Source organism: Pseudorca crassidens, chromosome 16 (genome assembly GCF_039906515.1).
Source record: "Pseudorca crassidens isolate mPseCra1 chromosome 16, mPseCra1.hap1, whole genome shotgun sequence".
Taxonomy (NCBI): Eukaryota; Metazoa; Chordata; class Mammalia; order Artiodactyla; family Delphinidae; genus Pseudorca; species Pseudorca crassidens.
The window spans coordinates 1,223,111-1,247,291 of NC_090311.1; the positions used below are offsets into that span (position 1 = coordinate 1,223,111).

General features: G+C 55.7%; 1 protein-coding gene across 2 annotated transcripts; it reads right to left on the minus strand.

The window, feature by feature from the left end:
* Positions 1-1,095: 1,095 nt before the first annotated feature.
* LRRC27 (leucine rich repeat containing 27) lies at positions 1,096-24,181 on the minus strand. Of its 2 annotated transcripts, XM_067708980.1 has the most exons (7): positions 18,031-24,181; positions 17,265-17,906; positions 13,005-13,135; positions 8,437-8,495; positions 5,265-5,628; positions 4,239-4,353; positions 1,096-3,906 (listed from the first exon to the last, which is right to left on the minus strand). In XM_067708980.1, the coding sequence occupies exons 2-7, from the start codon at positions 17,715-17,717 to the stop codon at positions 3,673-3,675; spliced, it is 1,356 nt and encodes a 451-aa protein (XP_067565081.1). In that variant the 5' UTR covers positions 17,718-17,906; positions 18,031-24,181; the 3' UTR covers positions 1,096-3,672. The 2 variants fall into 2 exon arrangements, with proteins under 2 accessions (XP_067565081.1, XP_067565082.1); XM_067708981.1 differs by lacking the exons at positions 8,437-8,495; positions 17,265-17,906; positions 18,031-24,181 and adding an exon at positions 13,321-13,885.

Consider the following 24,181-nt stretch of genomic DNA (forward strand, 5'->3'; position numbering starts at 1 on the left):
AGCTGCCCCGGGGGTCCGTGGTCTCTGGGGGTCATCTTAACAATCCTCTCTGTGGTATGCGGGGAGAGGAGGTGCCCTCGCTGCCATGAAGAGGCTGAGGGGGCCTGGGCAGAGGGGAAATCGCCCTTCCGCTGCAGTCATGTGGCGTGTGGCCTGGACTGGGGACCGAGTCCAGCCTGGGAGCCCTGAGCCCGCCATCGTGAGCCCCTTCTGTCCACCCCGATCAGCACCCAGGAAGCAGGAGCGGCTGGGGACCAGGCAGAAGGACAGGAGGCCAGCATGATCGCGTGTGGCCGGCCCCAGAAGCCAGGGCCGGGCTGCCTAGGGGTCTGGTGGGACGGGGGCGCCTGCATAGTCCGGCCAGCGGGTGTCTGGAGCCCAGGAGCCCGTGCAGGTCGAGGCAGACGTTCATGTCCCACCCCTGCTCTGAAGACACACAGACGGGGGCCCAGCAGGTAAGGGCAGAGGAAGCGGCGTGCAAAGGCACCGGGCAGAGAGGAGGGACAGCAGGGAGGCTCCGGGCCCTGGCGAGGGTGGGGTCGGGGTGACTTCGTTATGCCGGGCTCACGAGCAGGGGTGAGGGGCTGCCGTGATCAGAGCGGGAGCAGAGCGAGGAGAGGCCTGGACACCAGGACAGAGCCGCCTCGGGGAGCTCGAGCACAGAGAGGACCGGACAGGCCTTGGGACGGCCCTCCGGGTGAGGACAGACAGCCTCTCACCGGACCTGGGAACAAGGAGGTCAGGGGAGTCCCCAGGAGGGCACAAGCACAGCTCCCCCAGAGGAGGGCGAGGGGCAGTGACGCTCCCTCCACGTGGCCAGCCGGCCTGAAGCCGACGCAGGAGGAGTGCGGGGCGGCTGTGGGGGGGCGGCTGGGGTCCGAGTGCCACAGGGAGGCTCCCGGGAGGCCAGGAGTGGGCACTGGGGCTGCAGAGGGGTGGCTGGTGGAGGCCGGGGAACAGGGAGGACGAGCCCGGGCCAGTGCGGGGTGCTGGGAGGCCCACTGGTGGCCTGCTTTCTAAGGGGAGGTCGCTGCTGGCTGAGTGGCAGAGGCCGGTGAGCGGTCAGGCTTTGCAGAGCAGGCAGCCTCCTTCACCCGTGAGCCTGGACACAGGCAGCCGCGCCACCCCTCGGGGCTGAACGGGCTGCCCCCCGCAGACGTACCAGGTTCCTCCGTGGGGTCGGGAGGTGGCTGAGCCCCTCCCTCCTCCTCTGCATCCTCCTGGGCCAGCACCCTCCACTCCTGCAGTGCTTGCCTGTCTCTGGAGGACACAGCGGAACACGGATGTTGTCGTTAAAAGCAGCTTCGTGCGCAGCTTACAAAGATTTCTTTTAAGATTTTCTTTGACGTGGTCTAAAGAAAGACCATTTTTAAAGTCTTTACTGAATTTGTTACACTATTGCTTCCGTTTCATGTTTTGGTTTTTTGGCCGCGAGGTATGTGGGATCTTAGCTCCCTGACCAGGGATCAAACCCACACCCCCTGCACTGGAAGGTGAAGTCTTTACCACTGGACCTCCAGGGAGGTCCCTACAAGGATTTCTACTGTCACTTTTTTTTTTTTTTTTTTGCGGTACGCGGGCCTCTCACCGTTGTGGCCTCTCCCATTACGGAGCACAGGCTCCGGATGCGCAGGCTCAGCGGCCATGGCTCACGGGCCCAACCGCTCCACGGCATGTGGGATCTTTCCAGACCGGGGCACGAACCCATGTCCCCTGCATCGGCAGGCGGACTCTCAACCACTGTGCCACCAGGGAAGCCCATCTACTGTCACTTTTAAAGCTTCACACAAAAGCCCTTCACTCCTGATCCCGTGGCCGGACACACGGGCAGCTTGGGGGCTCCGAAACGCACGTGTGGGCAGAGCTCCCTGGATGGGGACAAGCCAGGCCCCGCCCAGCCCCTGCCCAGTGAGGCACCAGGACACTTTTCAGGGAAGGCCTGGTCGGGGCCGTGGCCATGAGCTCCACAGCAAAGGCTTCAGGCATTCACTGGTCTGCACGGGGCCCAGGGGATGCTGACCGGTCCACTTCCTCTCAGACGCCCGAGCCTCACCTAAGAGCGTGAGCCCTGTCTCTCCAGCCCCGTCACCCGCGGTGTCACTGTGCTGTTGGCTGCGTCTCGCCCGCTGCACCGCGAACCGCCCACGGCAACGCCCAGGGGACTCGCTGCCCACGCGGGCACAGAGGGACCGCAACGCTGGGGAGCCTCTGAGCTGAACAGAAGCCACCCCTGCCCAGGCTGCGGCTGTGGCGATGGGGCCGGGACGGGGCCAGGGCTTCACCCGCCACGCACTCTGGGTCTGGATGCTACGTCTCCAGCCTGGGTCTCCACCTGCCTGTCTGACCCCATTCCTGGATCTTCCACGGAGTCCCATGGTCAGCGCCCTCCCACCCCACCTGCACATCTGGCCCTCAGTCTCCCCTCTCAGCAGAGCCCTCCATCGTGGGCCCAGACCCTGGCCACCATCCCAGACTCGCCCTGGCCTCTCCCGCTGCCCGCGTCGGGGGCCCTTTGGTGCCCAGGGTCACAGCAGCTGGGCCCTCCTGGGCTCTGGCCGCTGCCCTGCGAGAGCCTCTGTCCTATCTCCACGATGAGGCAGGAGATCGGTGTCGGCAGAATCTGGCTACGTGCTCCCCCAGCTCCAGGCCCGAGGGAGGGCCGGGCACCCCCTCTGCACCCCTGCAGAGCCCGCCTCGCCTGCGAGGCTGCTTCCCGAGCCCCCAACCCAAGCCGGTGCCCCGCGTGGAACTGTGGCTCTGTGACATCAGGGGCAGTGCTCCTGGGCGCAGGGGCCTGTCTTTGTCTCTGCCACCTCTTGGGAAGTGGGCTGGAAGGTTCCTCAAGAGGCACAGGGCAGCGTTCTCAGGGGCACAGGTAACCAGGAAGTGTGACGTGCTCCGCGGGGCTGTGTGGAGACTAAGCCACTGGACGGGGTCCCCACGCTGTTGCCAAGGAGGCCACCGAACGTGGTCTCGGGGCCCACGGCACAGAAACCACGGAGAGAGCTGCTGCTCGCCCTTTGATTCAAGAGCTGCCCTCAGCGAAGGCGGGCGGCACCCTGGGCACTGGGGAGCCCGAGCTGGGGGGAGGGGCACGTCCTGCCCGGCCTCCCGAGGTCCCCAGCCAGGTGCCCACCCGAGCCAGAGGGTGTGGACGGTGGCCGCGGGGGCAGCTGAGCCTCGGAGACAGAGGTGCTTAGCAAGTGGCGGGGGGGATGCTGAGCTTCCACAGCCGGGCAGCAGCGGGACCTGCCTGGATGCGGGGCAGAGGGCCGTCGGGACGCACAGCGAGGGCCCACTCCCGCCCTGCAGCCTGGACTCCCGCAGAGGGACACTCTGGGGCGTGGCCCGCGACCACCATGGCCCCGGGGGCCCAGGCCATGCAGTCACATCTGAGCCTCGCTGTCGGATGGCTGCGTCCTTGCCGTCAGGATGCCAGCTCCAGGGCAGGGCCACCGTGCACCCTGACCAGGTCTGAGGGCCTAACGTCACCCAGCCTCTCCCTGAAGGACATGAAACCCGACTTGAAAAGCACGTCTGGTGTCGGGACCACCACGCTGGCCCATTAGAACACGTGCCCTGAGGACCGTCTGCATCCGCAGGGTCCCAAGAGAAAACACTCAGGCGGGTGATGTCAGGAGGGTCTATTCGCAAGGTGGAGCAGGGGCCCTGCTAGGAGGACGGGCGGCAGCCACCCCGGGGCCCTGGGGTGAGGGAAGGAGGGGCTGCCGGCACCCAGCAGCGGGAGCGGTGGGCAGGGCAGAGGGACCCTGCCTCCCTCCCCGCTTCTCTCTGACCTCCCGCCGGAGCCCCCCCTGGCCGAACACAACCAGAAGGTGGAGGGCGCCGTCCACGCCAGCCGGCCTCGCGGGCCCAGAGCGTGGTGGAGACAGGCAGTTGGTGGGGCTGGAGGACAGAGGGGACAGAGGGGACAGTGAGGACAGGGCCCGAGCTGGCCCTGCACCGAGGCCGACCAAGCCAGCAACAGCCCCGCGGGGCAGAGGCAGGAGTGCACCCCCCCGACAGGCACGTTATTTTTAAGCCACTTTTCTTAAACAAGACCTGTAAGCTGGGTGATTGACAGGAGAGGACGGGTAGAGGAAGACCAAGGGACCAGAGGAGGAAACAGGGCAGAGGCGGGGCGGCGAACTTGAGGGCCTGCAGCCGCCCAGGGCACACGGCCCGCGAGGAGCAGCTTCCAGGCGAGGCCAAGCCTGCCCCGCTGCCCCCGACCTCACCTCCTGCGCTGCTCCATCTGGGCCGATACTCTCTTCCGGCAGGCCGGTGCGGCCCTGGGTCTGCTGCCATGGGGCCAGCTCGGGCAGGACGCTCTTGAAGGAGGGCGTCCTTGTCCTACGATGATACCAGGGCGTCAGCCGAGCACCGCACTGAACCCCGTGACGGCCCCGAGGGTGAGTGCAGGGCCGCGGGCTGGCTGCATGGAGATGCCCCGACGGTCACAGACAGTTGCCACCCCCAGAATCCACAACGTAGGCAGGGTCGGCCATCAGGGCCTCCACCCCGCTCCCCGGGCCAGGCCATGGCTGGACCTACACCTGGGACCAGTGAAACTGTGCCATGCCGGGAAAAGGCTTGCACTGACTTGGACGAGGTACAACTTGGTTTCGGGGGTCTGTGGGCTGCACACCTCCAGCCCTCCCAGGGCTACGGCCAGGTAATCACACTTGAACAAGGTTTTACTTTGAAAAATTTTCAAACCTACAGAACAGGTGAAACAACAGTGCAGTAGACACGTGCACACCTTGCACGTGGATCAAAGCTCTTTAATCTGTTTTCCAATAGTGCCCAATGGCAGCCTTCTCAGACGGGCCCTTCCTCACTGTCCCGCCACAGACTTTTACCAGACACGCGGGGCGTGTGTTCACACCATCTGCAGGGCCACAGACCGGAGTGGCTGCTAACCATGTTCTGTGCCCTGGACGTGACATCACCGCCCTTGCCGACGTATGAGCTGTATTCCCCAATGTTACTGGGTCATGTTCTCTCTGTATATTCACACATCCACACACGTGTGCACACCCCCACACCCCCCCCCCCACAGGATTTGAGTTTTTCTCTCGTGTAACCTCTTCCTCTGAGCCTGTTTTCTGGGTAACTTTAACCTAAACCAGGCCTGGCATCTGCCGTGTAACGAACGATGGTGACGTGGACATACGTCCACCCGACGTCTTAACAGAGAATCACAAAATGATATTACAGCCGCGCAGAGATCAAGAAAGTACACCTTTGCTTTCAACTTTTACCTGAAGACGGGTCTCGGGCGGGGTCGCCGCTTCTCCTTGTCGCTCAGCACCGCCGTGAGGGCTGGGGGCAGCTCCGCTGGCAGGCGCTGGCGCTCCAGAACCTCCGCTTGCTGGTTCTCCACGATCTCCTGCCTCAGCTTCCAGAAGCGCCGGATCTCCTCCTCGCTCGGCCAGTCCTCCGGAGGCTCGGCGGACCTTCTGCACTCACGCAGGTCTAGTTTTCCCACAGGTGGGAAAAAGCCTGCCTTTTCTGTTACCATGGTTCCCTCTGCCTCCTGAGAATGAATGGCTTCTTCGTTGGGCTCACGCTCTGCGGATAAATCCACCAGGGGAGGTGGCGCCTCACTTACGCTCATCTTTTTAACTGGGGAAATCGACAGTGAATAAAAGGCCATTTTAGTAGACTGTACGTCCACGCCTGAGACGCGTACAAACCTGGAGCCTGCTCCCTGCGCAGAAGGCTGGGTAGGGGCTGGTCCCTGTGCCCCAGGCCCTCACACTGCACATAAATCCATATAAATGAAGATATTTGCCCCATCCAGACCTTCTAGTATCTGCTTCTAATTGATGTTCAGCCCACACACCTGTATTTTCTACTGCAATGCTTTTGCTGCCTTTTAAACACTTTGATCTCTAGTAAAGTTATGTGAGAGGAAATTGGCCCACTGTGTATTCATCCACAATTTGTGCCAGATCCCTCATCGGGCGTTAGGGCCACAGCTTCCCAGAGACGGGTGTCACCTGGCCTCACAAGGTCTCCTTTCCCTGGACGTGCAGGGACACAGACGTGCTGACAGCCCGGTGGCCTGGGCCTGGAGCTGTGCTGAGGGTGTGAGGGTGTGAGGGTGCGGGGCTTGCCCACCAAGCCTGGCCTCAGCCCTGGGCCAGGCTCTCTAGACCCAGCAGCCCCCTGTGTTCTTAAACACATTGAAACAGCCTTGTCCTGTCCAAGTTACCTTCTTGTACGGAGTGAATTCATTTTCAGCCTTTCAGTCTAATTTATTTAGCTATTTTCTACCTTTTTTTTCTAGTCGATTATGTATCTATTATACTTGAACCAGTATAGCCCTCTTTGTATAAATACATATAGAAACTACAATTGGGGTTGAAAGACAATGGGTTTTAATTACACAATAAAATATTAAATTCTACAAAATATGTTCAGTGTCAGTGGTTTACAACTTTGTTTCCTGAAGCAAAAACTTTTCTTTCACATTTTTCGGAGAGTGTGGAATCCAAACAGGAGAACCAGGTGAGCACCTGGATGTCACGTGCTGGCATGACTGCAACCGCCTCATGGGACCCCAGGCCCAGGTCTCCTCCCAAGGGACCCCCGAGGGCGGCCGAGCAGGACACGCTGTGTCTGCACCAGGCACGGCACACGCGAGTCCAGGATGGCGAAGTCCTGACCACTACACGCTGGGGATCAGTGTTTTTAAAGAAAAACAGTTCACAAAGTGGGCAAAGATATGCTTTAAAAAATCCTAAGGAGTGACTAGAAATGAATGTATTTGTCCAATTTGCTTGTGGACAATCGACTTAGAGCCAGAGGCAAACTGGACCCATAGTGACACCAAACAGAAGGAGGGTGAACGCCAGCAAAGGTAGTTTTTAAAGTCAAGCAAAACGGCAAAACACAAAAACTGTAAACAGGGACTTCCCTGGTGATGCAGTGGTTAGGAATCCGCCTGCCAATGCAGGGGACACGGGTTTGAGTCCTGGTCCTGGAAGATCCCACATGCCACGGAGCAACTAAGCCCGGGTGCCACAACTACTGAAGCCCACGTGCCTAGAGCCCACGTGCCACAACAAGAGAAGCCACTGTACCACAATGAAGAGCAGCCCCCGCTCGCCACAACTAGAGAAAGCCCACGTGCAGCAAGGAAGACCCAACGCAGCCAAAAATAAGTAATAAGTAAATAAATAAATTTATAAAAACAAAACCAAACAAACTACTGAAAATTAAACAAAAAGAGAAAAAAGATGTATTACTTCTAAGGGAAAACCAGTAAGACTGCTGACTTTTCGACAGACAGTGGAGTCCACAAGACAATAAAGGTATTTCTAAAGCAGTCACGATGCCTAAAGTCTAGGAGCCTATACAGTCTGCTAAAACAACCTTCAAAAATGAAGGGAAGGGCTTCCCTGATGGCGCAGTGGTTGAGAGTCCACCTGCTGATGCAGGGGACATGGGTTCGTGCCCCACTCTGGGAAGATCGCACATGTCGCGGAGCGGCTGGGCCCGTGAGCCATGGCTGCTGAGCCTGCGCGTCCAGAGCCTGTGCTCCGCAACGGGAGAGGCCACAGCAGTGAGAGGCCCACGTACTGCAAAAAAAAAAAAAAAAAAAAAAAGAAGGGAAAATAAAGATGACCTTTTAAAATCCTGAAATAATTCATTATAATAAGACTCAATATAACACAAAAGACAGATCTTTAGGCCAACACCGTCAGCCCAGATGGAAGCACGAAACTGCAAGAAGAGATGAAGAGCACCAGAAGGGCGGCCGTGTGAGAAAACGTAAGTAAGACAGTTCAAAGAGTCTCTACTGGATCCATTACACATATCAAAGCAAAATTCATGAAAACAGCAGCACAGAAGACAGGAAGGAGGCAATGGAGCTAACCGTTCACTGGAGAAAGAACAGAAATGAACACACAACAGCTGTCCACATCCACATGGACAAGCCTGGAAGACATCGTGCTGAGCCCCCAAACGCCAGGTCACCAAGAATACGCAAGGGATGATGCAACTTAGAGAAAGTTTGAAAGGAAGGCCCTTTAAACATGTATTGTGTAGGGATAGTAAGCGGTAACGCTTTCAAGGAAAGCAGTGAAGGATGAACAAAAGTCACGCTGGCCTGGGGGGAGGGTCAGGTGGACTCACGAGCACACCTGGGTCCACAAAGGCCTGATGCCGGTCTTCCTTGAGCAGCAGGTACAGGGCTCCGCGTTTGCATTGCTCGTACCCTGTGCTCACATGTAGGACACATGTCACAGCAGCAACAGCTCTTGCGATCGGATCTGTGTTGTCTCAGGGGCAGAAGGATGGCGTGGAAGGGATTTAAAGCATCGGCTGGCCTTCCCTGCTGGGTCAGGCCTGAATTTGCATTACAGGTCTGGTAACTGCAGAAGGCCGCATTTAAAACTATCTTTTATTTTATTGTTTTAGCACATACAGCCACAGGTAACATCTTGATAGGATTTCTTTCTAAAAGCAAAGTTTTCAAATGCCTTTAAAACAAAACAAAAAATATGTAATTTAAAAGCAGAAAATCAAATGACCATCAAATTTCTTCACCTGTCTTCTCTTTAAGGGAGCGGCTTCAATGCAGACGTTTAGCCCATGCTCTGCCCCCACCAGCAAATAGACTCCACGTCTCAGCATCTGGTCAGGCTCTGGGCCTCAGCACTGCGGACACTTGGGACCAGGCAGTTCTTTGTTGGGGGGACCGTCCCGTGCCCAGTGGGTGTTTAGCGGCATCCTGGCCTCACCCCACTAGATGCCCCCCCCTCCCCAAGCTGTGACAACCACAAGATCTCCAGATGATGCCAACGTCCACTGGGGCACAATCGCCCTGCCTGAGAACAGTCACGGAAGGATGTCCAGGAGACAGAGTATCTGCTCTGCTTAGAGATGAAGAATTCGCACACTAAGGCCTCTTTGAAGTCTCAAAGCCAGGAAACATGGTGAAGGGGTGTTTCTCCCAGTACTTGACCAGGGATCTCTTCTGTCACTTAATAGCTATTAATATCCCTTACAAGGTTTGGCAAAAGACGTATCATAGACAGGTAAAAGATGTCCAATAAAACTTTACGAACTGAACGACAACGGACGATAAATGGTTCACATTAAACTCTATGTCGCCCCTTTTGTTCGGCTGCTTTTGCTTGTCCACATTTCATCAGGGCTCCGTCGTTATTAATGATCATTTTCTCTTTCTCTGTTGCTTTCAGGGATGTAAAAAGACTTCAGATGCCCTGGCTCATTCAGTGTTTCAGCCACGGGGTGTGACGGCCCCTTCTCCTGGGCGTCCAGGCAGAGGCAGGACGCCCGTCTCCCGCCCTGCTCCACCCAGGCTTCACCGAGAGACTGAGGAATCCTCGGGGCGAGGCACTATTTAATCGCCAGGGACAGTCTGGCGCCCCGCACACCTGCCCTGCAGCAGACACAGCTGCGGTCTCACGAGGGAGGACCTCACAGCCCCGGGAGGGACAGAGAAGCTCCGCCTGCCTTCTCTGTCACTGGGCGTGACGTTCCATGCCCTGAGCAGCCCTGGGAGACCAATGGGGAGCAGAGTGGCCTGGAATGCAGGCTAACCTGTACCCACATCCTCAGCTGTCCTGCAGACAGCCCCCTGCAGACCCCATCAGCAAATGACGCTCCAGCTAGAGGGAGGGACGGTCTCGCGTCTCATTTTCCTTGGAAGGTGAAAAAATTAAAATTCAACACCACACTGACCAGAGTCCCCAGGATGTGAAAGGAGAAAATATAGTTTCACAGACACAGAATTGAGAGCTCTAGTAAGTATTCATTTAAATGAAGTTTAACTTTTTGACTGGCAGCCCTAAAGGAAAATCGGATTACCTGAGGAGCAGACAATTCTCTTTCCCTTTACTGTCTTGGATTTTCCTATTATTTAAAGTTTTTAAGAAGTAAACTTGGGGAATTAAACTTTCCTTGGTAAACACAAAGGCAAATTAGTTAAACACCGTTACTTCAACGTATTGGTTTTGGTTTAGTCCCCTTTTAATTTCGCTAATACAAAAATAGCCAAGGAGGACGGCGTTTGCTCTTCTAAGATTCTTCAACAGGATGTGCAGGCAGCCACGTACCCTGGACCTTCCAACACGCCTTTCTCAAAGCCAAGGATGTTCCAGCCCACTTGTTTGTCTATTTGTTTGTTTGTTTTGGGGGGGGCATGTTAGCCAATTATGAACCTGAAAGTGTACAGGGGATTTTTCCACCTTATATAATAATACATTAGAATATTCTTGTGCACACTTTTAAGTGATAAATTCACAAATACTATCAGTAAACCACTGATTATTGCATTTCACGGACTTTCAACTGAACGCCACACATTATATACTGGCCTGGGGTCGCTTGCCTAAGGAAGCACATATACTGATGGGCCTTTGTAAACCTTCTCTCCCTGCTAGCAAGCTTACACATCCAAGACACTGAGAGCGGGAGAATGTGAACACTGGCGTTGTGTTTTTGTTTGCTTGTTTGTTTGTTTTTTGCAGTACGCGGGCCTCTCACTGTTGTGGCCTCTCCCGTTGCGCAGCGCAGGCTCCGGACGCGCAGGCTCAGCGGCCATGGCTCACGGGCCCAGCCGCTCCGCGGCATGTGGGATCCTCCCGGATCGGGGCAGGAACCCGTGTCCCCTGCATCGGCAGGCAGACTCTCAACCACTGCACCACCAGGGAAGCCCTCTGGCATTGTTTTAATTAGGCTTTTTGGAAAGTTTAAGGCTTTCAATAAGCCCATAATTACTTAAAATTTCTAATGAATGTTTCAGCTCTTTAGCAAGCTGATCTAATTTTAATGATATAACTGGTTATAAATCACACGCAAAATTATATCTTAGACGACATTAAGCAGGTGGCTTTGACTGGCAAAGTCAAAGAATTCCAAAATTTGAGACCATGTATTTATTTTAGAATAAAGAATAGTGCTTATGAGCACAAGCCCTAGTTAGTTTTTATCCTTCGAGGAGCAATTACTCTCCAGAACTGAGTGCCATTTTGCTAAGACAGCCATGGACCAGAAGCATGAGACTGCCCTCGACACACCAGCCCAGTTCCCCGTGAAGAGCGGAGCCTCCCCAAGCCTCCCTGACACACACTCAGAGACGCCTGGGGCCACCAGGTCGCGCTGGCGGGGACCAGGTGGAAGCAGAGAAGGCATGGCTGCCTGTCACACTGCCGCTGGCAGACGCGCTGGCCGGAGCTGAGGACACTGCTCTAGGCAACCAGGCGCCGACCCAGTGGGTCCAGGAAGGCCCGGGAGCTCCAGGAAGACAGCTCCCGGGGGTGTCCCCACCCTGCCGGAGACACCCACTTGTCAACAGAAACTAGCTGCTTCCCTGCAGAGCCTGAAAAGGCACGGATGGCGCACGGGGGTTTTCGCTGTTACACAGACAAAATACTCACTTCTTTAAACATACTTTTAAAGCCAGTGAGCAATAGTTCAGGCAAGTGAAGGGCCTCTGCGCCTCTACTCTGCCATTTCACAGGGGCTGCAATGACTCTAGCAGGAAGGGGGTCACCCTTGGACCCCTCTGTTCCTCCCACGCCGTCCATCCCACCTGAATCCCCCGGCTCTCCTGCGTGGACGGCTGCAGCAGCCTAACTGGCCACGCTGCGGCACGCTCACCCCTCCTTTCAGAGTGATCTTAAAGCCCCGTCCCTCCCTTCAAACCGTCTGTGACTTCCTGCCTCTTTCGTGATGAAATTCAAACTAACGATCGCGCCTACCAGCTCTGGTCGACTGCCTCTGCAGGCACCTCCAGCCCCTTCCCTCCTCTGTTCCACCACATGGCCTCCCTGCTGCCCCTCCCATGCCCAAGGACACGGCCACCTCATGGCCCTTGCACGTGCTTTTCCCTCTGTCCAGCGTGCACTAATGTTAAAGGCGTGTCTGAAATTCACGTAATGAGGTTTCCTAAAGGTTAAGAAGCTGGCATAGAAGGACTGGGCACTGAGACACAGGGGCCAGGAGAGTGGGGTGGCCTCACGCTGCATGTGGCTCCAGGACTGGGGCGTGCCGGCTGACCTGTGGCTGCTGGGAGGGGCGGGTGAAGGGGGTAGGCAGCTTGGCCCCAGTTCTAGAGTGGGAGTGGTAGGAGACGCCCGGCATCGGAGAGGCAGGAATGTGGCTGGGTGGCACAGAGCTTGCTCTGGGGTTTCTGATTTTCCCAGAAAGGAAGAATGACTCATTATTTACCAGGAACCAGCGCAGTTACACACGGGCCCTTGGGAGCAAAGCCGCTGGTTTAATTCATGGACAGTATTTCTTTTTTTTGTTTGTTTGTTTTGGTTTTTTTGTTTTTGTTTTTTAACATCTTTATTGGAGTATAATTGCTCTACAATGGTGTGTTAGTTTCTGCTTTATAACAAAGTGAATCAGTTATACATATACATATGTTCCCATATCTCTTCCCTCTTGTGTCTCCCTCCCTCCCACCCTCCCTATCCCACGCCTCCAAGTGGTCACAAAGCACCGAGCTGATCTCCCTGTGCTACGCGGCTGCTTCCCACTAGCTATCTACCTTACGTTTGGTAGTGTACACATGTCCACGCCACTCTCTCACTTTGTCCCAGCTCACCCTTCCCCCTCCCCACATCCTCAAGTCCCTGCTCTAGTAGGTCTGTGTCTTTATTCCCGTCTTACCCCTAGGTTCTTCAGTACGGTATTTCTGACCCTTCAGGCAGCTTCATGTGAGGGAGTCAGAGGTGGAACCGGCTGCAGAAGCCGCGTGGACCACCCAGCAGAGGCGCTGTGGTACCGGCGTGCTCCGCGGCGCTCCGCGTCCTAAACTATAACCGTACAGGTGCATTTGGTACCTGCAGCCACCGCACCTCCGAGCTGGCTTTGAAAACGCCATTACACGCTTCTGCTCTACAGTCGACATTCAGTGGGGTGGGGTGTGGTTAGGCAGCCAAAGAACAGGCACTCGGGCATTTGAAGGAGATGATGGTGACCTCCTAACCTGGGAAAAGAAACGTGCAACTCACTTGTGGCAGCCGACCCCAGAAGGCAGCGCTGTGATCCCATTAGAGCGGAGGTGCAGCCAGGTGAGGTTAGGCAGCCCCTGAGAGAAGCGCTTAGGAACCGTGCAGAGGGCATTCCGCTGACGGTGCGATTGCTGCCACGGGGAGAAAGAGAGAATGTTTTTGTCAAACAACTAAATTTAAAACATGCCACATCCTCAAAGCGCTTCCACTGGTGACTGTAATCATACATGCCAAGTTCAAAGAACACCCATAACATTTATCCTTAAATCGTTTAAACGGGAGACACAAGTGTCAGGAAAACGAGGCCAGGCCTCACCGCGCAGCTGCTAGAGTGGCTTCCTGGCCTGGAGACGCTGCGTCTCGCCCGGCTGGCAGTTCAGACGCCACCACTGCACACATCACACCTCTCCCATCAACTATCCTTTAACATCCAACTTCATCCCCAAGGGCATCTGAATCCTATTCTCCCTCCCGGGCCCACGCTGCCCAGAGAACGAGGGCAGGAGCCACGCCCGGGCCTTGGTTCTCATGCAAGGAGACACCGAAAAGGAAACCAAAGAACACACACGCTGCGTTAGCTCTGGCGTCCTCTGGTAGCAACGGCCGCACAGAAACAGCCAGTAACCATCACGTCAGGAAGTCTGATGCGTCACGCGGCGGGCCCTCAGGTCGGATCGTAAATAAGACAGGACAGTACGAAGGGGGGAGGACAGGGCACACGCACACTGACCCTCCCCCCGCGATGCGCGCAAGTACGATTTTACAGTCACAGTGCGGCACGACTGCGGGTGACAGACATCCCTTCTCTAATGCTGTCGATACACGCTGCATAGATTTACATGATCACGCATACTATACACACGTATGTATTTACGTGTCTCTATTTACCAGGGCAGCAGAGTGTAGGCGTTAAGGGCACTGGTCTGGAAGCCAAGCTGCCTGGGTTCAAATCTAGGTTTTGAAAATCTATGAGCTGTGTGACCTAGAGCGAGTTCCCGAACTCTCTGTGCTCCAGAGGCCTGGCCTGTTCCAGGTGCAGCAAGTGAGCAGCGCCTGGCACACAGGGGTGCAGGGAAGCACCAGTCGTCACGACTGCGCTGCTCTATTAAAGCCCGCGGAGCACAGCACGTGGCGCCAGCAGGCCGCTCCTTTTCCACCAGTTTCTCAGCTCCCAACTCTGCTGCCAAGACCAACTTCCAAGTCCCTTCAAGTTTAAGGCAGAAACTTGAGAAACACCGGCTAGAAACCACACTCCACAAATATGCTGAGAACACAATCCCTGAGCAGCTAAGATGCGGCACCGTCGCTTGCTGTTGGCGGCGGGCGCAGCCTCTGGGGAGTGAGTGGCGACTGGACACAGTGTGGGGACGCCTTCGCGCCGGGACACTCTTGGCCTGGCCGCCAGGTCAGCTTCAGGCTCTTGCTCTCTCAGCCCCAGCGCTGAAGCCGCAGATCCTGGTAAACACCAGAAAAGGAACTCTCAGAGAGACAAGCTAGCATTTGCCGTCGCCCCACAGGGGCCGGCTTGACTGCGTCACACGAGCCCGCCCTCCCTCCTCGGTTCTGTGAGGCCGTGTGAAGATGGGGGTCAGTGTTCCCTGGTCACAAGGGTCTCTGGGAGTGATAATGGTGGCTCCAGGAGTGTTGCTATGGCTGCAAAATGCGTCCGTAGCCCCTAGAAGTCCACCGCGCTGAGGGGTCACCTCACTCAGTGGTTTGTGCCGTGGCAGTAAAACGCATACTGACGTCTGTTTTCTGAGAAGCATAAACAAAGTTTCTTCATTAAGCCTGAAGAAGGCTCTGGAATGTCCTCCTTCTCTCTTTATGCATGACACTGTTGGGTTCCTTGTTCAGAGCTGAGAGCATTTGCTTCATTAAAAGTGGTGCCTTAGAGGATGACCAGTAATCACTCATGGAGGTCAGCGCTAAGAAGAGAGACTGCAAGACCAGCGCTTGCCTGACGGGAAAAACAGGGCGCACAACACAAATGGGGTTAATAAACGGAGTAGCTGCTTAAAATCTAAGTACACGGCTTTTGTAAAAGCACTCAAAACCGCCAATCAACAGGGTAACAGTGCAACGCGTGGCTGTGTGTACCATGCTGAGGACACTGTGCCTTATATGCTTATCATTTAATTCCCCTAATAACCCATAAATAGATTCTCATTCCCATCTTCCAGGTGAGGACATGATGAGGTTTAAGGAAATTACGTGACTGCTGGGCAGTGACAGAACTGCTGGTGAGGGCCCCTGCCCGTCTCCCCTCAAGGCTGTGTGATGGAACCTTGTTCTAGAAATCGCGGGAGGAGACAGACCCACTAGATCTTAAGCAGGCAAGGGCCGGACCTGGTGAAGGCACCAGAGGCACCGGTAGAGTCAAGCCTGTGACATCTGCAAAGCTGTGGGTGACAGTTTTTACTGCACTTATTTTAGGGGTGTTGTGTTTTGATTAAGAGGCCAAGGGTGTTTTCGGCAAGTCGTCCCCCAAACCCAGGAGAGGACATCAGAGTCTTCATCATCTGTGACATCAGAGGACATCAGAGCAGCACACAAAACCCCAAGTTAACCCTCCTCTATCTCATTCTCGAATTTCTCTCTGAAAGAAAACTGCACGTAAGAAGAGCCTTCAATCACGTCTATGTCGCACATACCTATGTGCGTATGTCATACCATGCCCCAGAGGTGCCCCACTCACTCCGAGGTTGAGAACTTTAAAGATCGCTCCTAAATGGTGAAGACCACTGTGACTCAAGTCTAAAACTGATGAAGAGAGGATGACCCCCTCGACACCCTCGTGAGCCTCCCTGGAGGGGGACGCAGGTTTGCTCCCAGCCTGCCCAGCGCCGCTCTCCGGGATCAGCAGCCCCACAGGCAGCCTTGCAGGAGCTGCTTCCCTCCATCCGTCAGCCAGGAGGAAGCAATCCTCCGGGGACCACCGCTCATCCTCCCGGGTCTGGAGTCACCTGCAGACAGGGAGGGGAGATGCAGCAACAACTAGGTACACGGGCACTCTCACTGTCTAGCTCATGGCAGATCTGTGTTTGCTTACAAAGACCATTGTTTCTAATAATCAGTATCATAAACTTGACTTCTGTAAAACAAACTGGACTGCAAGAAGGTTCAGATGAAAATGTTCTGCTCCTCCTTTGCACCATGGAGTTCCAAGATTTGACTTTTAATTCCTGGAAAATGCAATGGCTATTTTAGGGATGAAAACAAGTCAGAAGATTTCAAAGCGCACAAGCTAGTGTATCCCTTCCCTAAACGCAGTGGGGTTCCTAAGTTCGCACTTTCTTATTTGCCCCGCGGTTCTGTGGCATTTCCATTAGTGTTCCGCTCCACGGAGAATCCTGACAGCTCAGGGTACCGCTTTGACTCAGCGATCAGCGCTGGGTCTGGCTAGCACCCAGATTAGGCTGGGGGTGGGAACCGGTCAAACTAGAACCTTGAATTTTACTTGTTCAACAATAGTTTTGCTCGACACAAAGTTTAAGAACTGTATTTCACCAGAACCTCATTCGGTGAGGCACACGTCCGTGTTTAATTCCCGATTTATCCGGCAATAACAACCAACACTGGAATGTTTCAGGGCTCAGAAGCCTTCGCTCATTGATACAAAACTCTCGACAGCAAGAGGGAAGAGATATGGGAACACATGTATATGTATAACTGATTCACTTTGTTATAAAGCAGAAACTAACACACCATTGTAAAGCAATTATACCCCAATAAAGATGTTAAAAAACCTCTCGATAGCCAACACCTGGGAAACGTGTGTGCCTCTCCCTCCCTCCATTTTAGGGATGGGGAACACGAGGAACCGCCCAAAGGTCAAGCAATTAACGAGTGGGGGGGGCGAACCCACCGCAGGCTGCCTGCGCTCCCTGGAGACCCTGGGCCTCCCCTGGGGTCCTTTTCTGTGTTTTAGGGGGAGAGAGGCTTCAATCTCCCGCAAACCTCTGAACAGAAAGAAGGCCTCAGGACCGAGAGCAAAACCACAGGGCCTAAAAGCGGGCGGAGCGGGCTCCGTGGGGTCGGGGAGGCGGCTCTGGGTCCCGGCGCCCTCCCCGGTTTCTCCCCCGCGCCGGGCCGCCCTCGAGGCCCCGCAGCTCCGCACCCCGCAAGCCCGCGGTGCCCCCAGCCTCTCGGGATGCGCCCCCGCTCCCGGCCCGCCCCTCGCCCCCCATCACCCGGCGCCCCAGCCTCTCTCGAGGGGCCCCCGACCCCGACCCCGACCCCGGGCCCGCAGCCCTGCCTCACCCTCGGCGCCCGCCAGCCCACCCAACGCCCGCACGACCCGGGCGCCGAGTGCGGCAGTCCAGCAGCGGAAGCTGCCGGCCCCACGCGGTCGCTATGGAAACACCCAGCCTTACGGAGGCCCGCAGGCGCCAAGCCGGGCGGAAGGCGCGCAGTCGCGGGGCGCGCGGGGCGTCTGGTGCGCCTGCGCACGTGGCACTCATCCAGACTCCAGCGGTCCGCCCGGAGCCGCAGCGCCGCAGCGCTGGCGCGTCGCCCGCGACCTCCTCTGCCGGGCAGTCGGTGACACATACAGAGGTGAAGCGTTCCGGACGAAGGGGACATGTGTGCCGAGGCCCGGAGTGTCGTGATGCGCGAGCGCGCGCCTCTGCGGAGCGGGCGGCGGGGCACCTGCCGGTGGGCTCTTCGGGGGACCGCAGGATACACACGGGAAGGCTCGCATTTCAAGTTGACCATCTGGCGTCAAGAACTTGAAAGTCCTTCCCGTTTTATACCTTCCCGTCTGCAGCAGGCAGACCTACGTCTTCTTGGGGGTCACAGGATGGCTGTCCCGGTTGCAGTCGTCACTCGGACGCCCATCACCCGGGAGGAGAACGAAGACCCCAGTAACTGCCTCTGAGATCTGGCCGGAATCGCTTCGGCTACCTAGACCAATCAGCAGAAAGGAAATGAGACCACCACAGGGCTCGGACCAATCAGGATTTCTCTGTGGGTCTGGACCCCCCCCCCGCCCCCACTTCTCAAGCACTCAGGTAGAGGGTCTGCATACCTCTTATCAGTCAGGCGGCGAGCCACTAGAGGATGACGTCATTAAGGGATTTGACCTTTGCCATTGCGGAGGCTGGTTGGACAATCTCTGAAGGCTGCTGCCCTCCGCCTGATGCTGCAGCTTGAAGTGTGCAGGGCAGGTATTCAGGAAGGGAAGGTGGAGGTAAAGGGGGGACCAGCGAGCCCAAGCTGGAACCCACGAGGATGGATGGATCACGTGGCACCGATGGCCACAGAACTACACACACACCCAGCCCAGGAGTTGGAGAAGCTAAAAGACTCGGGGAGACAGACTAGCTGCACGCCTGCCCCCAACCAGTGAGGTGAGCTGGCAGAGAAAGGACATTGTGTGCGAGCTGCAGCCACACCTGGGCCCCTGCCCTGGCCGTCCAAGTATAAAATCATTACAGCTGCTACCTCACTGCACCCCCTAACCCCTCAAATCTCATGCACAGTGCCTCCTGGGGCCGAGTTAGGAAACCTGCAGGAAAGAGGATTCTGGAGAAGTAGTTCAGCCTATACACACTGACACATCGCACAGCCACCACGATACCGGAAAACAAATGGAGGTACTGATAGGAGTGAGGAAAGGGGTGACTGGTCGCTGAGCAGGCAACCCAAAGTGTCAGCTACAAGAGCCACTGAAGACTTTCACACTGATTGTAACATAAGGCCCGCCTTGTTGTAAAATGCTCACTTTGGATCTCTGCTGTGGTCACGGCAGGTGATGCCATTCAGAACGACCCTTCCGCGAACAAGGGAGTGAGGAATATTTTCTGCATGTATGCTGTATGTCGAAACTAGACTTTATTCTATATACGTTCTTAGAACAAAATATGGGTGAATTTTATTTTATTCTTAGGCTAAGAAAGGATTTCTTAAACAGGATATAAAAGCGCTAACCATAAAAACAGATGTTGATAAATTCACTACATTAAAAGTACTCTTGTTTATCTAAAAGATACCATAAGGAAAATTAAAAGTTGAGCCCCAAATGAGAGAAGGTATTGGCAATTCTCCTATCCAATAAAGATTAGTATCCACAATATATAATCCAATGAGGATTAACATGCAGAATACATAAAGAACTCCTATAATTCAATTTTAAAAAGCTTAAGACAATAGTTACATTTAGACTAATAGGCAAGAGATATGAACCAACAACTCCCAGGAGAGAAAAAAAATGGCCAATAAAGATATAAAAAGATGCTCCACTTTACCAGCTAGCAGGGAAATACAGTTTTATCTGAAATGAGATACTGTTTTACCCTTGCTCAGTTGGCAAAAATGAAGAAGTCTGGGAACACCTGTGTTCATGCCCGTAGCTCATTCTTCTGTCAGGGTGTCCACCGGAACTTGGGGCATCTGGGAGAGCAGCCTGCTCTCCTGTCGGGCTGGATCCCCACGTGCAGAGACCCCCACCGTTCCCCTCTGGAGTCTCATCAGGACACGTGGGCAGAGACATTCACAGCAGCCTCACTCATTTTAGCAAAACCTGGGAAGGACCCCAAAGGCCAAGAAAGAGAAAGCCATGAAATGAACCAACAATAGCTACTCACAACAACAAGAATGAATCTTAGAAACAGCTTTTGACAGAAAAAGCAAATTCCAGGAGACTTCATAGAGTATGAAATGCTTTTCATACCAGCAAAACTAAATGATAAGCCGCAAATGTGAATGGTAAGATTCTAAAACCAAAAATCAAGAGACGAGTTGGCCCATAATATGAGCCGGGGGAAGCAGGAGATGGGGTGCACCTGGTGGGTGTTATGGGCTGAACTGTGTCCCTCAAATCCCATCCCTGATCCCCAGTACCTCAGAATATGACTTATTTGGAGATAGGGTCTTTAAAGAGGTGACTAATATTAAATGGGGTCATTGAGTGGCCCTCATCCAGTGTGACTGGTGTCTTTATAAGAAGAGGAAATTAGGACACAGACACACAGAGGGATGACCTCGTGAGGACACAGGGAGAAGACGACTGTCTGCAAGCCAAGGAGAGAGGGCTCAGAAGAAACCAGTCCTACTGACTCCTTGATGTCAGACTTCCAGCCTCAGACCGTGAGAAAATAAATTTCTGTGATTTAACTGCCTGCTCTGCAGGTTTTGTTAGCAGAGCCCCAGGAACCAATGCAGTGGAGGTCCAAGGACAGGTGGTCCCTCAGTCCAGGCCGGGGCAGAGGGTGGGGTTGCTGGTGAGTTGGGTGGCCGCTAAGGGCTATTTCATTCTTACACTTCAGAACATTTGTACTTTTTTTAAGGTTTTTTTTTTTTTTTTTTTTTCTCCCTGCGTGGCTTGCGGGACCTCAGTTCCCTGACCAGGGATCGAACCCAGGCCCTCGGCAGTGAAAGCTCATAGTCCTAACCACTGGACCACCAGGGAGTTCCCAGAACATTTATATTTTGCATGCGTCCCTTTGTCTGCATCCTGCTACACGGCAAAAGAAGGGCTGCAGTGGGGGCGGGCGCAGAACCAAGCGTCTGCTGCCTGTCTACTGGGTGCGGGGCGGGGGGGAGTCCTAACACCCATTCCTGCTCAAGCCTGAGCCTGGGGGTCGTTCCTGGATGTCAACAGCACTGTTCCCACGCTCCAGCTGGGAACTTGGGCAGTTACTTGCCTCCCAGGCCTTCTTTCCTTCATCTGTGAAGTGGGATGGTCACGAGAGGTGTTTTGTAGGGTAGCTTATACCCGGAGTCTCACCCAGACCTGATTTAATGGTGGGACTTGGGACTTCTGAGCTGATAATATTTAGGTGAGATTTTGGACTTAGAGTTGAAGCTCTAACGGTGAGATTTTGGGGATGCTGGGATGCGGTGAATGTATTCTGCGCATGGAATAGGCTTAGATTTGGGGGGACCAGACAGTGGACTGTAGTGTGGGTTTAGTGGTGGCCCCCAAAAGATATGTCCACCCAGAACCTGTGAATGTGACCTTACTTGGAAAGAGGGTAATTAAGTTAAAGAAATCAAGAAGGTGTCATCCTGCGTTAAGGTGAGTCCTAAATCCTATGACAAATGTCCTGATAAAGGAGAACACACAGATGGAAAGACGATGTGATGATGGAGGCAGAGCTTGGGGTGATGCCTCTGCAGGCTGAGCGATGCCAAGGACTTCCTGGAGCCGCCAGAAGCTGGGAGAGACGTCTCAGGACCTCCAGAAGGGACCACCCCTGCTGACACCTTGATTTCCGACTTCTGGCCTCCAGAATGGGGAGAAAACACACTTCTGTTGTTTTCACCCATAAGTCTGTGGTCCTTTGTCACAGCAGCCCTGGTGACACACTAGGAGCCTCATGGAGTTAAGCGGCGAGTTTGTGCTTCAGTCCTGGTACCATGACAACAGAGAGGAAGGATTCCTTCCCAGCAGCCATGGGGCTCCTCTTCTCCACTGAGCATTTTCCTCTCCCCATTCATGCTCTCTGGAGTCATCGGAAGCCAGGCAGCCCCATGACCCGGAGAATCAATACCACCACCAAGCCACCCAGCCACCCAGCACCTGGCTCCCCACGTCCTTGCTTCCACATGTACTTTGTCCCATGTCCCACCAGGGCTAAGTCGGATGGCACCGCAGCCAGGGATGACCTGGTTTTCCATTTCCTGCTGGGAAGGGGACTCATGGTTTCCCACATAAGTGAGCAACTCAGGATCGGAATCCCATTTGAGCTTGTTTCCTGTTTCCTGGGGCCAGTTCTGGTATGTTTCCCAGCAGGAAACAGCACATTCAAATTGGGCAATCTGAAGGGAGTTTAAAAACAGGACTATTTACAAAGGTGCAGGCAGCGTGTTAATTTCAGAATGATGCTATTGGACAAAGTACACATGAAAACTGGAGACTCTGCCAACGATCGCACCCTCTCAGGAAGCTTGGCTTTTTGGATGAATTATGGGTTGACGCACGTTTGTGTTTGGGTTTCAGGGCTTGAGCCTTGAATACAAATCAGACCCCTGCTGTTCTGCACATGCCCTAAGTGGGCACTCGCCGTCCGCCAGAGACACTGGCCACTTTCTGCCCTCGCACACACTCTCATTTCAATCTCAGGGACAGTGTCATCACAGCTCCTGGGCCCCAGGTCTTCACAAGGTCACTTGCTCGGACCCCTGCCGACCGCCCCAGCTGCAGCAGTCCTGTGATCGCGCACTGCCCACGATCCTGTGTGGGCGCTCCCATGTGCTGGGTGTTGTGGACACGTTTATCTGGTTACTGAGTCATTGACAGTCCCCTGTCACTGGCACAGGATGGAGAAGCCCCTGTCCTCACCCTGCTGAAGTTCCTGATCATTGTGGGCACCCCTGGGCACAGGGACACTTTGCTGGCCTCACTGCCCCCTCCCCGTTCACAGGTAAGTCCCTCCCAGGCCCCTAGAACTTCACAGTGGCCCTCGGTGGAGTGCGGCAGCCTGGTCTGCTCTCGGGTGAGGCAGCTCCTGGCCTTTGCTCTGTCTCCTGCCCACTCTGCACCCCTTGCTCTCAGCCTGCCTGGGGTGACACTCTGCCTCGGTGCCCCCCGCGCCGCCCCCCCCTTCAGAAACATTCTTTCACTCGCTGCTGCCCCGGAAGGATGGCTACAGAGCCCCTCCTCTGTGCCGGCGCTGAGCTGGGTGCCTTCAACGTGCTGACTGGGTGAGGGCAATGGTAGGAGGGAGCCATGTTCCGAGAGCGGCTGCAGCTCAGCATAAGGAGGCTGAGCCCAGCCTGGGAGCCCAGAGCCCAGGGAACTTGCCTCCCCGGAGTTTAACTCAAGACTGGATGCACGGCAGGTGGTAGTCGGCCCGGTTATGCTGCGGTAAATACACCTCCCAAATCTCGAGGGTTTCCCACAGTGGCTGATTTCTCCCTTGTTCTGTGCATCCACTGCTGGTTGGAAGGTGGTCCCCAAGTGATGGGGACTCCCTCTTAGCCAGGGGGGCACGTATGGCCAGTCTGGACACTGGCTCCTAAAGTGTGGCTCAGAAATGACACAGTTCACCTCTGCCCACATTTCATTGGTCAAGCAGGCCACAGTGGTCAAGGGGCTCCACCGAATTTCAAAGGTGGGGTCGGGGACAAGCGTAGTTCTACCTCGGGCAGTGGACGGGAAGCGGGAACAGCCAAGACTGAGTGCCACTACTTGGGGGGGGGGCGAGCCAGGTGAGGGGCTGCGAGGGCAGGACAGAGCCCAGGGTGGCTGAAAGATGTCCACGGAGGGACGGGCGGTGGCGGGAGAGACCCGCAGGGCCTGGTGCCTTGGCCTGCAAGCCGGGTGGGTGGTCCTCTGTCATGGTGGGGCAGCGGAAGGCCCTTTCAGGACTTCCTGGGGTAGGAAGGAACCGCCAGCTCTGCGGGCAGAACCTAAGGAGGCAAAGGCTTCCAAAAGTCTAAGACAACTCATAACAAAACAATTCTTCAGTGAAAAAGTATTAGGCGCAGGGAGCTGGGCGGTACTGAGAGTCTTCTCCTGGGTCGTTGGCTGTGCAGAGCGCTTTATCCGCGAGGTCCCTCCTGGCCAATCGAATGTCGGGAGGCGCATCAAGGTCAAATCGCGCCTCGGACCACACCCCCCACCCCCATACGCTGTACAAGGTCCCCGGGCGGCCTGAGGCGCGGACCGTCGCCAAGGGCTTCCGCTCGGGAACCGTGCCGGGCGGACTACACTGAGGGCCGGACTGGAGACCCAACCAAGGGTACCCCGAGAGCGCAGGCGCGTGTGCCCAGCGTCGCCGTGACCCCGGGCGCACCCGTGCGTGCGTGTGCGCGCGCGCTCGCTGTCAGGCTCTGGGCCGGCCGGCCGGAGAGGGGCTCGCGCACCGGGCCCGACCCCGCCCCGCCACCTCCGTCCCTCCCTCGGCGGTGCAGCCGCATGGGGGTATCGGCGCCGGACCCGGGACCGTGGGGCTGCGCGTCCTGACACCGACCCGGCCTCGGCCCCCGCACAGCCGTTTCCCGCCACCCCATCCCGGGTCCCGCGCGTGGTCTCTCCAAGGGCAGAGCCGCAGGATGAGGTTTAAGGCTTCCCCGGGTCGGGCGGCAGCAGTCCGCAAGCCATCTTTGTTCACAAAGGCCAAAGGGGCCCCCTCCTTCTCTCCTGTCTCTGCCGCCGCGTCGTCGTGCTTTGCATCTGCCCCTACTGAGGCGGGCGGCGGGTACCCGTAGCCACTCGCCGCACCCCGCTCCGG

Bases quoted from the DNA above. Each gene is read 5' to 3' on its own strand.
- LRRC27 (XM_067708980.1), bottom strand. From the start codon at position 17,717: ATGGTCAACTTGAAATGCGAGCCTTCCCGTGTGTATCCTGCGGTCCCC. The intron at 13,136-17,264 runs GTGAGGCAGGGC...TCCCCGTGGCAG, and splicing joins TGGGCTGGCGGGCGCCGAGG to CAATCGCACCGTCAGCGGAA. The intron at 3,907-4,238 runs GTGAGGTCGGGG...TCTGTCCTCCAG, and splicing joins CAGATGGAGCAGCGCAGGAG to CCCCACCAACTGCCTGTCTC.